The 15,806-nt window shown below is 37.1% G+C and overlaps 1 protein-coding gene across 3 annotated transcripts in view; it reads left to right on the plus strand.

Moving 5' to 3' along the window:
- Positions 1–15,806, plus strand: part of robo4 (roundabout guidance receptor 4) — a 110,293-nt gene that overhangs the window by 56,135 nt on the left and 38,352 nt on the right. For all 3 annotated transcript variants that reach the window (XM_012966984.2, XM_002937520.4, XM_004916033.4), the window contains exons 13-16: positions 2,533–2,672; positions 9,734–10,078; positions 13,293–13,400; positions 13,923–14,082. In XM_012966984.2, the coding sequence (XP_012822438.2) occupies positions 2,533–2,672; positions 9,734–10,078; positions 13,293–13,400; positions 13,923–14,082 (753 nt within the window). The remainder of the gene's footprint in view (positions 1–2,532; positions 2,673–9,733; positions 10,079–13,292; positions 13,401–13,922; positions 14,083–15,806) is intronic.

Here is a 15,806-nt window from a genome sequence, read left to right on the forward strand (position 1 = left end):
TGTGGACACCCATTCCAATTAATGGAACTGGATATTTAAGGATCATTGCTGTCTGGAGAGCGATGTAAAGGATATTGAAAGTAGGGGCGGGCCAAGCCGTCCGGGCGCCCTAGGCAACCCGGTCGGCCACCTGGCCCGCCCCGCCCCCTCCGTTGGCGCTCATGCGCAGTTCGGGGGGGGGGTGCGATGCCGTGGGTCATTGCCCCCGCCGCTTGTCATTAGCGGCGGGGGCAATGGCAAAGTAGGGGAACTAGGGGTAGGCAGCAGAGGCTTCTGCCTGGTTCCCCCTAATCATTGCGCCCTAGGCAGCTGCCTCTTCTGCCTACCCCTAGTTCCGGCCCTGATTGAAAGCGCTGAGGGACTGGGGAGCGAGCAATATGCAAATGACCTCCCACAAGGGGTTAACTTACCCAATCTTTTTTCCCGCACAGAACTGCGTATAGCATAGGGTCTCCTTTCCCTCCTCCTTCTCTGACTTCCTTGCTCCCTGCCTCTTCCGCCCTGCTGCTCCCGCGTATCACTTCCTCTCCTCCGCTGCTGCAACCAGAGTCGCATCTCCATCCCACCCTGTTCTGGTTTTCAATTTAAAAAAAAAAATAAAATTCTTGTATAGGCCATTGTGTCGTCAGACTCGTTGATAAAATTGTCACAGCAAATGGTGGGTGATAGACCTTGGCCATTTAATTTCTGGTGTTCTGGTGTCTGTTACATGCTGGCATTCGGTTATAAAACATTTATACGTTTATTAAGATGTGTTGGTACTTGTGGAAAAACAGATGGCAAGGACTAATGAGTTTTTTCTAATAAAGCTGTGACCGACCTGCACCCCACTTATACATGTCCTGGTGTTTTTTCTCACTTGGTTTAGTTATTCAGGTTTAGGAAGGGAGGGAACAAGTCTCCACAGTCTCAGGTTCCACTGCATCACCCAATGATGTTCTTGACAATTCCCTGCTTTCTACTTTGTGGCAACATTTTTTAGCGTAACAGTTCTTGTGTAAGCTAAAGTTATTGTTAGAAAAAGTTGAATGGAAGTAATCCTTCCTTAAAAAGGAAAAACCGATGAGAGCATTTTGTGGAAAGGACAGTTACTAGAGGAATCGTAATCATGCACCCTACGCTATGCTAAGGCTTTTTCATTGCCAGTCTCTTTTCTCTGCCCATCCCTTAGCAGCACAAACGGTTTGTTCTTTGGATAATATTTTTATTGTTTTGTGTACAGTTTATAGATGAAAGACATAATCTTGCCAAAAATGAATTAGCTTTTTATTTGCCTTAACTGTAACGTTATATTATAGACTGTAAATAGTAATGAATTGAATATGCATTTTATAGGGAAGCAACAAATTAAAATGAAGCAGTGGGATTGGATTGTGGCAAGGCGATTTAACTGCTATAAAATTGTTTTATCTCAGCTATTCCTCACCTTGATAAGGCTCATTTGAGTTTGTCCTTCACAGAGGATATAAATTTTAATTTCAGGAGATAAACTGCAAGCTGTATTTTAAATGACACCCTTTTTTAAATGTAATGTAAAGTCTAAGCAGCTAAAAGGCAATCAAGCAAAATTCACATACATTATTTGGCACTGGCTTGTGACACCAAAATATACAAGCACTTTATAGAGATTATTTCTGCTTGTCCAGCATCTAAGTAAAATAATTTTGGCAGCAACATTACTACTTGTATCTGCTATCTCCTTCCCCCCCCATTCTATTCAATTCATCATTCTGCAACCCCTTTATTTTTTTCATTCTGCAACCTCTTCTTCTCATTTTTTCTACTCTCCTGGAACTTTTTCCTAAGCTGTCTCCCCTACCTCACGTACTTTCTCCCCTTTATGCACCCTTTGCCCTTCTGCTTTTTATTTTTCTTGTCTTTATTTTTAGGTTATATTATTCTTTGCCTTATCAAATTGGTATTTTCTATATCTATTTTATGTTGTTGATCCTACTCCTCATGCAAACACTGGGAATTCTTACTTAGGAACAAAGTTATTTCCCTGTACTAAGCACAAATCAGCTGGCAAATGTGATGTATACCATTTGATATTTATATACCATTTTATATAGTGCTTATTACAGTGTTTCTTATTACAGTGTTGTTTTGCTCTTTCTTTTTTTTTTGTTGGCTCTGTGAAGTCTTTCAAATATAAGTCTACATTTACACTTCAGTTGCCTTCTAGAAAAAGGTTCACAAATGGTACCACATACTTTACTGTGCTCTCCTTTTCTAATATAGAACTACAGAAACTATTATTTTTAAAATCTATGTATGCTTGATTGTATATAGCTAATTTTTCCTTTAAAGCATTCCAGTCTGAGTAGTAATAACTGTAAAAATGCCTCAGTACTTATTTAGGCAAAATGTATCAAATTCCTCAAAACATTTTTCTGTTTTCCTTTTTTCTCTTGTGCAGTTTTATTTTGTGTCAGAATTACAGACCACTGTACTATCCATGCAGGTTTTACAAAATTTATAGCAGCTGCTTTGAACATTAGTACAGAAACCTGTGCTTCTTTTATCAAACAGGATGGACATTAGTGATTCCCCATGGCTTTCACACACATGGAAATCCGCCTCCTGCTCGCGAAACTACAGCAGCACAATCAGTATGAACAGCCAATTACTGTGGTCTGAAACTAAAGACACGGCAGATTTCCATAAATCAAGTAAGTTCAAACATCCCAAAGATAATAATCAGTAATATTTTTGTGCATAGGTCACTGCATAGCCATAAAGATAGGTGTTTGTTGTCTGTTTTTAGAGTACTTGGCCATATCTTAAAACACATAATATATTTGCTATATCTTTATTTATTTAGTGCTACCACATGTATATACTATACATTTTCAGGGAACAAGCACTGAATAAATACATATAAATACTCAGTTATAAATATTAATGTTAAGAGGCACAGGAGGAAGTAGGCTCCAAACGTGCAGAGTTTACAATCTTAAACCTCTTTGCACCTTCACTTACAACACAAGCATAAACAGCAGTATGTGGCTCATCTTGAACAAATTTACACTGGTAATAACCTTTTATAAATGTTTTATTTTATGTATTTATCCTTTACAAGTATTAAGCAAATAATTTTTAATGATGTTGCTGCATATATGGGCTGATTTTGGGGATATCCAACCAACAGGGCCATGGGAAAGTTGGTACATTGTACAGCGCTGCGGAATATGTTGGCGCTTTATAAATAAATGTTAATAATAATAATAATAATACATATTAGCCACACTATAATTGCCACATTGCACACATCAGCTAGTCAGTTGGATCTCTAGGCAGGATATGATCCCATGCAAACATTAAAGAGCAGATTTATGAAGTTTTACAGCTCACTACAGAAAAACTTACCCACTTTCTATTCATTCATAAGGAATTTTTAGAAGTGTATTTATCAGTGGGTGAAAGTTAAAGTTTATCACTTATAAAAATCCCATAGGAATAAACAGAAAGTGGTCGAGTTTTTCTGTAGTGAGCTCTAATTTAGCACTTTCATAAATCTGCCCCTATGTTTTCTGTCTTACATTAGCCCACCTTTCCCTTTCAAAAGGTCACTTTTGTTGTTCTTTACAGTGCAATGATCTAGTGGTGTAATCTAACAGTTGTAAATGCAGTGCAGCAGTGCCTAGTCATAACTGGAAAGTACTATACTGGTAGGGAAACAAGAGCTGGTCAAACATGGAGTGAACCATTAAATAGAGGAAACAGTAGTGATGTAGTCTGTAGGCTAGCAAATATAGAACAATGCAAGACATAAACTTATAGTCAATTTAGACAAATTGCAATTCAAACAAGACAGAGGAAGAGGATGGTGACTAGAGAAAACAGAAACCAGAACAGGATTTAGCTATCAGGTGTTAAAAACTAAGATGCTAAGATGCACAGCAACAAATCTGGCTACAAGGATCTTGTTTAGCTATTAGGGTTGCCAACTGAACTGTTTTTCAATGGCCTAGCTATTACAATATCAGCCAAGACTGGGCCGGTATCACAGATTTTTTTTCTGCTCCGATATTCACCAAATTCTGTTTTTTTTTACGTCCCTGCCAGCCTGGCTTTGCCACTTTGACATCACTGCTACACCCTATGACATCACCACTCCTCCCATTTACGTCACTGCTAGTGGTCCTGCCTGCTGCCATGCTAGTATAGATTTTATAAAAAGGTGGCAACCCTAAGAGCTACTGAACAATGAACAAAGAGTGAGCTTTAGTTGGCAGCACCTAGAAAGTATTAGCAGGGTAGTAGGGTTGTCTGTTTGTCTATGCTAGTAGGAGCCAGTAGAAGGGTTCCCCCCAGCCTTGTGTATATATACATTGTGCTACAGTGTCTGGGAAAACTGTAGAGGGAGGTTACATATCCCCAGAATGCTTTATGAGACCCAACATATAAGAAGAATAACAGAGGCTGTGTATAGTCAGTCAACTAGTACAGGGGCTGTGAGTGATACGTCATACCCTGGGGGAGCTGTCTGGCATGAGAAACAATAAGTAGGAAGTCAGTAAGGTACGTGCTTAAATAGGGCAATTGAAAAGGCTTCTGAGCCAAGTCTGTAAAAACTTGATACATGGCCTAACTGCCAAACTGTAGCTAGGACTTTGCTGCATAGAGAAAGACCAATTTAGCCAGTCTGCCAGTGAACCAAGCTGTTCTGCTTAATGAGATGCTCTGTTTCCATTTACTTCTCTGTTGTGAATAAAATAGACCAATTTCTTTTCACAGTTACCCATGTAGCTTTACTTTGAGAAGTTATTGCCAAGGTTACTATCTGAGTGACTCTCCAAAACATATATACATAATATTATCATTTTTATATTCACTTTGTATAATTGATTTGCACTTGACTTCTTTATTTGCACATAGCACATTTAGTAATACACACTACTGGTTGATTGATCCATGGAGCTACACTACTAATTTACTATGCTAATCTAGTATGTATATATATATATATATATTTTTTTTTTTTAAAGAACACTTTGATAAATATAGTATAGTTTCAATATATACATTCATTTGTGAACCAGTGAACCAAGACAGGTTCTCTTTATAGAGCTAAATTTATCTAGGAGTCAGGGCTTATGTCTTTCTAATGTCTTTAGAGAGAATAAAACAACCATATAACAGAGGGCATTTTATATGTTCCTAAAAAACATCAGATAAAAATGAATACTTCTCTCAGAAAGCGCAGAGTCTCTCAGGGGATACGAAATGGAGCTAGTTGATGAGATATATTCGAGAATACTGGCAGGCAGGTGTTGCATGTAATTTTCATGCCTGGGTTCCTACTTTATGTACTTAATGAACCCTAAAGCATCAGTATTTAAACATTAATATGCCTAAGAGTATTCAGTCAGTAAACCAAATGTAAATGAACCATAAAATTTTAATTAAATTAAAGAATATAACATTTGATAAACTGAAAAATATTTAGCTGCTGTGAAGTCTGTGAACAGTTGCAACATCATGAGATAAATATGAGGTTTGTCGTGTAATGGTCAAGCATCACTTAACTTAACATGGGTATGCAGATGGCAATTAGCATTTACATTGCAGATAATGACTATGAGATGAGACATGTGATTTGGGTACTTTTCCCCATTATGATTTAAAGAAATATCTCAATGTCACACTATGGGGACATGTGGTGTCACATGGTGTACACATTCAGCCAAATGTAATCTTTTCGGTGCTGGAAGATTGATCAGTTGCAATAGTTTTTGGTGGTTTTGTATGATAACAAACTATTTTATGTATCAGCAATAAAAAATGTAAAACTTGAAATCGATTACTGTTTGTCAGTTGTATAGCAAATTTAAATTGTACTTAGGCTACATGTGAATTTTTTGTAAAAAGTTTTGGAAAAATTATCCAGTAAGAAGTTTTATTAAACAAACTGTTTGCACTGGTGCAAATAATGACACATGCAATTGTGGGTGCATAAAACTAATAGTAAATAACCAATAATGAACCACATTCAATTAAGCTGGCCATACACCGAAAGATTTGCTTGGTTGGCAAGGTGACCAAACACGTGGATATTTTCCTGATCTTTTATGGTACATCAGCAATTTTTATCTGCCCTGTCGGCTCATGTATGGTCACCTTTAGATGGGAAGTCTTTGCAAGGACCAAACATGGAGTAGCTTTAATCTTCCTGTTTGTCCTGTTTAGCTCAAGAAATAACAAAAGAATAGTAGAGGAAAAGATAGAAGTAAAACAGTAGGCAAAACATTTGTTCAGCACAAGCCCTATTCACTAAATATACTGTCCCTTTAATGATTTAATGCAATTGTGCAGCTAGTTCTCCCCTCAAAGATCTGCCATTTTCAATGATGTTGTGGAGGGCAGAAGTAAGCTGGAATGTATGAAGAAAGCTGGCTCTAGTAATAAAGGGGAAGGAATATTAAAAAGGAAAGACGGATCTTTCTGGCAGTACTCTACATGCTGAATTGTTTGTTGTTTGCCTTGTGTTAGGATTTGGCATGTGCTAGACCAGAGGTGGCCAGACTTTGTCACCCTGTGATCTACTCTTGCCACCTGGCCTCCATATAGCCGAATAGTGCGACATCTATCATTTGGCGCAATAAGCAAGAAAAAGTATCAATCGGTGTTTAACAAATACACATAGGAATATATAAATGCAGTGCCAAATTCACATTTATTGCCCAAATAATGTAGTAGTTTTTACTTCCCTTCTTCTTGACCCACTTTGTAGTCTGCACACAGAAATATATAGAAAGTAGGAACAAGTATATACAGCGGCCCGGTGGGGGCAATCTTCTATACTGGGATGAAACTACAAAGATGGATGGCTTGAGCATCCACACTCTAAAGCTCCAGTATGCTGGGGGGAAAAGTGGCAGGTGTCATCCCACGGCATTCCACCTCAAGGTCTACCAGAAACTTTAAAGTGATCTGCTGGTAGACCGTGATCTACCTTTTGGGCACCCCGTGCTAAAGTGAGTGGACAGAGGGAGTGTGTGTGTCAGGGACTATGGAAAATCCAGAGGAAAGAGGAAAGTACATATGATTTCAGAAAAGTCCACATAGAAAATATTTTTTCTTTTCTAAAATAAGTATAAAATGAATTCAGGAGCAGTCTTGTCAGACCTAACCAGAGCTGCAACTGTGCCCAGAAAACAACATTACAGTTTTCTCTTTGGCTTTTCACCTTTCTCTCAAAATTACTATAAAGATGCCTGGGCATTTCCTATTAGAATATACACATCCACACAAAGCAAAAGACGTTGCCCATTTTTAATAGATACAGTAACTCAGGGTTATGGCCTGGGTTACTATGCCTATTTTGCCACATAGATACCACAATTGTGTCACCTCATTCAGCTTAATGTGTTTGGATGGTTGTGATTCAAAATGCAATACTTGATCTAAATATCAACCCTGTGAAAAGCAATCAGCCACCAACACAAAGGCACCTATTTATTAATAATTTTTTTTGTATCAAACTTCAAAAATGCAATGCATTAGCATCAATAAATCCAGGAATAATTGTGCAAATATGTTATCATTTAAAAACTTACATTGATTACAGGATGCTCAGCCTTACACATCAGGGAATCTACATTTTGCAGAGCAATATTGCTTTATTCATGTAGATTAAAAATGTAAAATAGCATCTGGTTTAATTTAAAAAAAAAATCCAGCTTCTTTTGATGCATGGAATAGAACACAAATCTCTGTTTTAATTATATGCCATTAATAATATTTGAAGTCTCTTATTGGATATCTTGTTCATCAACAACAAAATTGCTTTACGTATAGAAGTGGCATATAATTATGTGAGTAAGGAATTCATGCCAGCTCTGCAATTATGCACCACACATACACCTCTCTGTGATGAGACAGGTTTGTTAGTGCCCATGTGCTTAAGTTGCAAAACCTTTAATTGAGGTCAAAACCTCAAGTCATTCATGAGCCTACATTTGGAATGCATTCTCTGTTTTAGCTCCAACAAAACTTGAAGTTTAAAGCATGGTATATAAATCACTCTCCTTTAATCCCCTTTGCTACTTAGAACTGTTACCAGTTAAAATAATGTATGGGATTACTCAGGGATGCACAATGTAATTGCTCTTTCCAGTGTAATACACTGCTGACAGTTGCATTTTAGTCAGTAGTGCAGTCATACGTTGCTGAGAATTATATAACCTCTCAGTATTCCACTGCCAATGTGAACTATTTGAAGTTTTATGGAGAAATGTATAAAAGGGCAAATATGCAGAAAAGCAGCAAATGCAGACAAAAAGAAAACAGAAGTTAACAAATATATTTTTTTAAGCAGTATTTGTTGGTCCCTTTCTGTATATTGAAAGTTGCTTAAAATTAAATTTTCTTTCTTTAAGCAAAATATTGTTTGGTGGACACTCCATTTAAATTGTGCATGCTGTGAGAAAAGAGGAGGTTAATCCTCTTAAAATGGCAAGACGTAAGCCCTCAATTTTTTAACTAAAATGACATTTATTGGTATCAGTCTAAGGAACACTGGGTCATGGTTAAGTAAAGAATGACTTCTGGGGCTGAAGGTTATATTTCCACTCATGCACCTGTAAAATTCCATACACAATTAGAGAGGTTATTTGATGGTTAGTATAGCCCAACATTACTGCTCCATTCAGTTTGTTAGTCAAACCTACATTTAGAAGTTGAGATGGAAGATTCTAAAACCTTAAGGGGTATATTTCATATTTCAGAGTGCAGTTTTCTGATGCTATTTGCCATGTGTTTTTTCTCAACATTTGTTTTACATAATTCCCTCATCATATAATTCCATCATAATTTCAGCTGTGAAATTTGACACATACTAAGTTCAAAACTACGTGATTATGTAATTTATTTCCTGCCAGGCATGAAAACATTATTAACATGGGTTCATTTGATGCAAGTCTTTTGCACCTATTGAAGTAGCCTGCTGTGGGAACCCTAGAATTACCACCTGACAGTGACTTAAAAAGGCTAATTTGTAACCACAAATGCAAGTGCATAGGGGGCACAATAGCTGGTGCATATATTATTATTTATATAGTGCCATCAATTTATGCAGCGCTTATTGACGTTGTTTGTTAAAAATACTTGAGTCCAAACTTGGTGTGAAGCCACAACTATGCTGGAAATAATGCTGCATCATAAAACTTTGAAAATGGCTTCTTGAAAACTGCACTTTGTACACTAAGGGGGAGATTTATTAAGACACGAACACTTGGAGCGTTCATTCGAATGTTCTAAGCGTACTTTTGCAGATTTTTTTGCGCTTGCGCGACTTTTTCATACGCCCGCACAACTTTTTCGTACGCTTGCATGAAAAATTCGGAAAGGTTCTGCCACTGTTTACAATCGTTCGGTATGAAAATTTTGTGACTTTTGGATCGCCAATACGATATTATCATGACTAATACGATTTTTTCGTAAGCATTTTTGTGACATTTGTGATCTTCAGAAATTATCGTATCCAATCCGAATCTTTCCCATTCGGGATTCGAACTCGTGTTTTAATGAATCGGCCCCTAAGCCTGGAGAGGAAATACTTGGAAATATAAATGTTACCTATGGTATAAAAAATTTTAATAATGTGATTGTATAAAACTGTAACACTCTCCCTGTGTTACTGGAGGCTTTACGGGGGGGCACAGAATATTACGTACATGCAACAAACCTTTGTTTAATACTTGATAAAGGATTTTTTTTTTTTTATCAGCAATGTCGTTTGAGCGCAAAAGTGAGGGTAGTCGAAGCCAGATTATTCCGCTGGTGCCAGACAGCAACAGCTTGTATGGAACAATGTATGTCGACCTTCCAGGAAAAGATATGACCACATTTCAGCGTCTGCCTTCTGACAAATCTCAAGGCATGGGGAGGCATTTTAAAACTCCTGACCCTCTAGGATTGCTTCATCACAGGCCATTGCCATCATATTTGAATGATTTCAGTGGCAGCAATGATATGAATGGAGGAACTAGAAGCAAGTTGCCATGGCAACCAAATATTAACAATAATCCTGATATCTCATTTAAGGACTCATGGAGCAAAAACTGCAAGAAAGGTAATGTTCTGTTCATAACTTATATCTCTATATAAGTCAAACAGCAATTTGCTCTACAAAAGATTTTTCAGTTGGGACTATGGTGTACTCAACTAGCAAACTAGCTTATGCTTTAACAACACAAGCGGGGGTCAGGGGAGGCAATAACTGTTACTAGCTGCTGAATGTAGTTAGTAAAAGCATTTTTAGACGAGTCGCATAATCATATTACCCTTGATTCTACACATTATAGTCCTTTTAATAACCAATAGAGAATTATATTTTAATGATAAAATCATAATACTTACTAACAGAGAAAGAAAATAACATTAGGTCCTAGTTTTTTCTTAATTAAAGGTGCAAACATCGGAATACTTCAAGAAAATCCACTTTACATATAATTTGATTAAACTCAGCAGAGCAGAGATGGCAGGTAAAGGTCCAAGGTGCCTCGTAAGATTGATGCTTTTGACTACAGTATCATAATTACTATTATTGTTTGGATTATAGGGAATAACTGCTTTACAAATTATTCATAACTGGATGTTTAAGTGCTTCATTAGTAGCATGTATTCTACTGTTCCATTGTGGAGCCCCAGCTGCTTCTTCCCAAATATCAAATTACAACACTATTGCTGCAGAGAATTTGCAAGGTAGTTGAACATCCAAAGATTTATAGCCATTGCAATTAACACCTCCTACAGAGAGTATATATTAGAGATTTTGTTTTTCCAGTAAATGCCACTCTGAGCAATATCAATATACAGAGCGTGTATTTATATTTCCTCTTGCACAAGTATCTTTTTTTTTTTCTTACATTTACACATGATAATGCGTAGCAGAATTCATATATATATAAAGAAAACTTTCTCTAAAAAATAGAAAATGATTGAACCAGTTCAAGGGCATGCAAACATTATTATCTATTATTGTTCGTTATTGTTCAATGTTATCTAGGCAAAAGCATATAGACTGCAACTCCCAGTATTTTGCAACATATTACAGGTATAGGACCCATTATCCAGAATGCTCGGGACCAAGGGTATTCCGGATAAGGGGTCTTTACGTAATTTGGATCTCAATACCTTAAGTCTACTAAAAAATCAATAAAACATTAATTAAACCCAATAGTATTGTTTTGCATCCATTAAGCATTAATTATATCTTAATTGGAATCAATTACAAGGTTCTGTTTTATTTCTACATAGAAAAAGGAAATCAGTTTTAAAATTCTGAATTATTTGATTAAAATGGAGTCTATGGGAGACGGGCATTCCATAATTAGGAGCTTTCTGGATAACGGGTTTCCGGATAAGGGGTCCGATACCTGTATCAGTGGTTAAAAAATACTGAGAGGTGTAGTCCAAGAGCACCAGGAAAGAATTCTTAAAGCAATCCTGCTCAATAAAACATTTTCCCAGCTCTCCAGAGAATTCCTGAGCCAGCATGTAATGTGAAAGGCAACTCCAATGAGAATGTGGCCTGTTCTGTGTACATCTAGTGCCCTGGAATTAGGGGTGGGCTGAAGAAGTACCTGCCTAGGGTGCAACCACAGGGAGGTGCCAGGAAGGTATCTCTCAGTCCCTGTTCCCTGCCACTTGTCAGTGTGCAGTGCCCCCCCCCCCAATGACACCCCCCAACTGCTCATGCACTTAGGTCCGGGGTGTAGGGATGAGGTGGCCGGCCAGGTTGCCTGGAGCCCTTGGTCAGCTTGGCCCACCCTGCCCTTCTCTTTCTTCTGTGATCAGTTTAATTACAGTACAATACAGATATGGGATTTGTTATCTGGGAACCCATTATCCAAAAAGCTCTGAATTACGGAAAGGCCTTCTTCCATAGACTCCATTTTAATCAATTCAAATTTTAAAAAATGATTTCCTTTTTCTCTATTACAATAAAACAGTACCTTGCTCATGATCCCAATTAAGATATAATTAATCCTTATTGGAGGCAAAACAATCCTATTGGGTTTATTTTATGTTTAAATGATATCTTAGTAGCCTTAAGGCATAGAGATCCAAATTACAGAAAGAATCCTTTTAACAGTAAACCCCAGGTCCTGAGCATTCTGAATAACAGGTCCAGATTTATTGGCAAGCTAAAATAAACTCTATACTATATAACTGATACCTGCTATAATAACCAGTCTTCATACTAGACCAAGGATCCCCAACCTTTTTTACTTGTGAGCCACACTCAGATGTAAAAAGTGTTGGTGAGCCACACAAGAATAAAAAACATTATTTGGGGATGCCAAATAAGTGATCTGAGATGGCTAGTGATGAGCGAATCTGTCCCGGCAAAAAATTCACGAAACTGCGAAAATTTCGCACGTCACAAACAAATTTCGCCCGCAACTATTCTTTTGTCGCCCATGACTATTCTTTTGTCACCCGCAGCTATTCTTTTGTCACATGGCTATTCTTTTGTCACGCGGCTATTCTTTTGTTGCCCGCGGCTATTCTTTTGTCGCCTGTGGCTATTCTTTTGTCACCCGCGGCTATTCTTTTGTCACACAGCTATTCTTTTGTCACGCGGCTATTCTTTTGTCGCCCACGGCTATTCTTTTGTCGCCTGTGGCGGGCGTCAATTTTTGGACGCGCTGCGAATGTTTCCGCTGCAAATTTTTCCATCCATTTTGCGAAATTCGCCGCAAATCCATGCCTGGCGAAACATTTCGCTCATCACTAGAGATGGCTATTCGGTAGTCCCATGTGGACTGCTAGCCTGCAGGAGGCTAAACAAGAGTAAACTTGTGTCTCTGTACTTCCAAGGCATCTATGACTAATAACAACCTGCCTTTAGCAGACCTATTGATGTAAACCTGCATGTGCCAAGTGCCAGCAGTTATCCCCTTTTCATCTTGCCTACATTTATATGTTTAAGTCAGTTGGTCTGCTAAAGGCAAGCTGCTATGAATGAGAGCTGATGCATACAGTCTGGTGCCTCAAGGTATTTATATAATGTTGGTTGGGCTACCAGATCTGGAGACAACAATGACCTTATATTATTTCCAACACTGTTGCATATCAGCACAAATGTTCCTTGATTGCATTTGATAAGCTTTATACTTTTCATTTTCAAGATTACTCTGGGCTGGCCATTCTGTACGATGTAATTATTGCTCACCTATGTAGCTACACGAGCAGACTGAACTGCTAACATGGATAGCATTGTTTATTCAAGGTTTCTAGTTATTATGTATTACATTCAGTGTTCCTCTTTATATCTGTAGAGCTTCAACATGCAAATAGTGCTCCTTTGTCCCCTTATTGCCAAGCACCCAAACAGGGTGACAGTGTACCAAGCATTCAGCATTTAAACATCAAGAAAGTAGGAAAAGGTAAGTAAGATATCTTGCTATAGAGCCTTTATATTTGCACGTTTATGAAGCTATATACTGTACATATTTGCGTTGACAAAATACATTTGAGCATGAAGCTAAGACCCTTTAATTTTAACATATGGCACTGTTGATCCTGATTCCTGTGGATGGATACAACACTAGTTATATCCATCCACTATAGCTGCTATAGTGTTCTTGCTGTAGTGCTCTAGTTCATTAAAATTTTCAGTGAGGCCTGAATGGAAAGATAAGTAATAGTAAGTAACAGTAGCAATACCATTGTAGTAATTTTTTGACTGTGGGTGTCTGCCAAACCCCAATTATTTGAAAGCTTAATAGATGCAAAAGATGCACATGATTTGAAAAATATAAAAGATAAAAAATGAAGACTAGCTGAAAGGTTGCTAAGAATATGGCTTTTTTTTTATAATATAAGTATAATATAAGTTATTGTTGGTATTTAGTTGCTGTATTACAAAGTTGAAATAAAGAGTAACTCCTTTGGTTGCTACTGTACAGGGGACTATGCTAAAGTAATGAAGACTTTCAGTTCCCCTAAAATCCTTCACTACACCACCTCTCTCCAAGTGATGGATCTTCTACCTTATACACCTTCTCTCCCACCACCTCCAGTTCCTCCTCCAGATGAAAATCCAATTCACAATGACAAGGATAAAATGTAAGTTGTTTTGTTTTCATATGTCATGAATAATGTGATGAGATATTGCTTTTCACTCAACTCAAAGATTGCATAGCTTTCCTTATTGCTTAACCACTGTAGCTCAGTATTTTGCTATCATGTATGCTACTGTCTGAAATGGCATCAAATAATGTATTACAGTATAATCCTTTGTTTATGTAATGACAACACAGTAAGTAAAGCTTTCCAATCTGTCATTTTGACAGAAAAGGTCAATATTTCCTTTTCAGGGATCGTTTATCATTCACATCAGTCCTTGCACCGTGTGGGGATTATGCCTGAGGTCCCTTATTCACACACACTAGGGGGGTATTTAGTAACATTTGTATTTCTTTTTTTTTCTCATGATTAGTGTTTTTTTTTTAAACCTCAAATTTTTTGCATAAAAAAAAACATTCATAAAAAAAAAAATCAGTCATAACTGGACAAACATTTGCGTAAATAAGGAAAAGCTTTCTTTTTTGCATTGCAATATTCCCCACTCCTCACCATTCATTACACTGACAATTTTAATTTTGAATAAGGCATCTTTTAAGATGGTAGCATTTTTTTGGGGCAAATACATGTTATTGCCTACAGTGTCCAGGGCAGCAAATCATAGAATTCACAGCCTTTTTTCCACTAATGGATGGGTAGCCAAATAGTTTTGCGTTTTTGGGGAAAATATTTACTATGCATATTTTTCCAATAACAACTTTTATTGCCTTGCCTCAGAAATGTAGCACTCATATGATTTTGTGTAGAATTTGTGGTTAAATAAAAGAGCATTATAGAAACTACTTGATGTTTAACATAGTTTTGCCATTAGAATTCAACCTCTGCTTTATACCTTAGCCAGCAATATAGCCAAGAACAGTTTAATGCATTGGCAAACTATTAAAACAGGAAGCTGGCCAAAAGAGCTATTGAAATAAAATGTCCATTGGCATGCAAAATAGGAGCTCTAGTCTGAAAAACGACTGTAAGATGATGAAAAAGTAACTGTCATATTTAAAAATGGCCTGAAACCATTTATAAAAATTTTAAACAATTTGGTAGATTAAGAATGTAATTCCAAAGATATCGCATTTATTCTTTTGCAATCAAATCTTTTCATAATGGAATTGATTTCTCTTGCTTCATGTTAAATTAATGAAAACCTACCAGCATGTTGTATAGTTGAAATTAAAGCCATAAGACCCATCTCTGGGAAGATGGGATACCTAAGGTTCAAAAAAAGAAAAGGATATTGAAGGTTCCTTCAAAATGTAATCCATAAACAGTGTAAATATTTGATTTCTTTGTACTGCTACCATTAGGGTACAGAAGCCATACAAATCCAGTCTACTGTATAAGGTTCAGACCAAAATAAAGAATTTATACAATTAAAAATATTAAGAATGACTCATCTCCACATTTAGTTCTAGATATTTCTACAGACCACAAAGATATCTCCTGAGTCTATCCATGTATGATGATAATCCATGATGATAATCTCTGGGGTAATCAGCTAATTTTAAGACTTAATCTAGCCATTTGTGCAGAAAGGGTCAAATCTGTATAACATGCCTTCATCAGTGCCAGCTACATTCCTAGGACAGTTATAACCCACTGCATAAAAAAGTAACATTTTTGGTCTTTGCTATAAATCTGTGGGAACTTTCTTACATTTTAAGTGAGCAGGCAGAGTACAGAGGTTCTACAGCCTTTGTAGCTTTGTAACT

This window comes from Xenopus tropicalis, chromosome 7 (assembly GCF_000004195.4).
Source record: "Xenopus tropicalis strain Nigerian chromosome 7, UCB_Xtro_10.0, whole genome shotgun sequence".
Classification (NCBI taxonomy): domain Eukaryota; kingdom Metazoa; phylum Chordata; class Amphibia; order Anura; family Pipidae; genus Xenopus; species Xenopus tropicalis.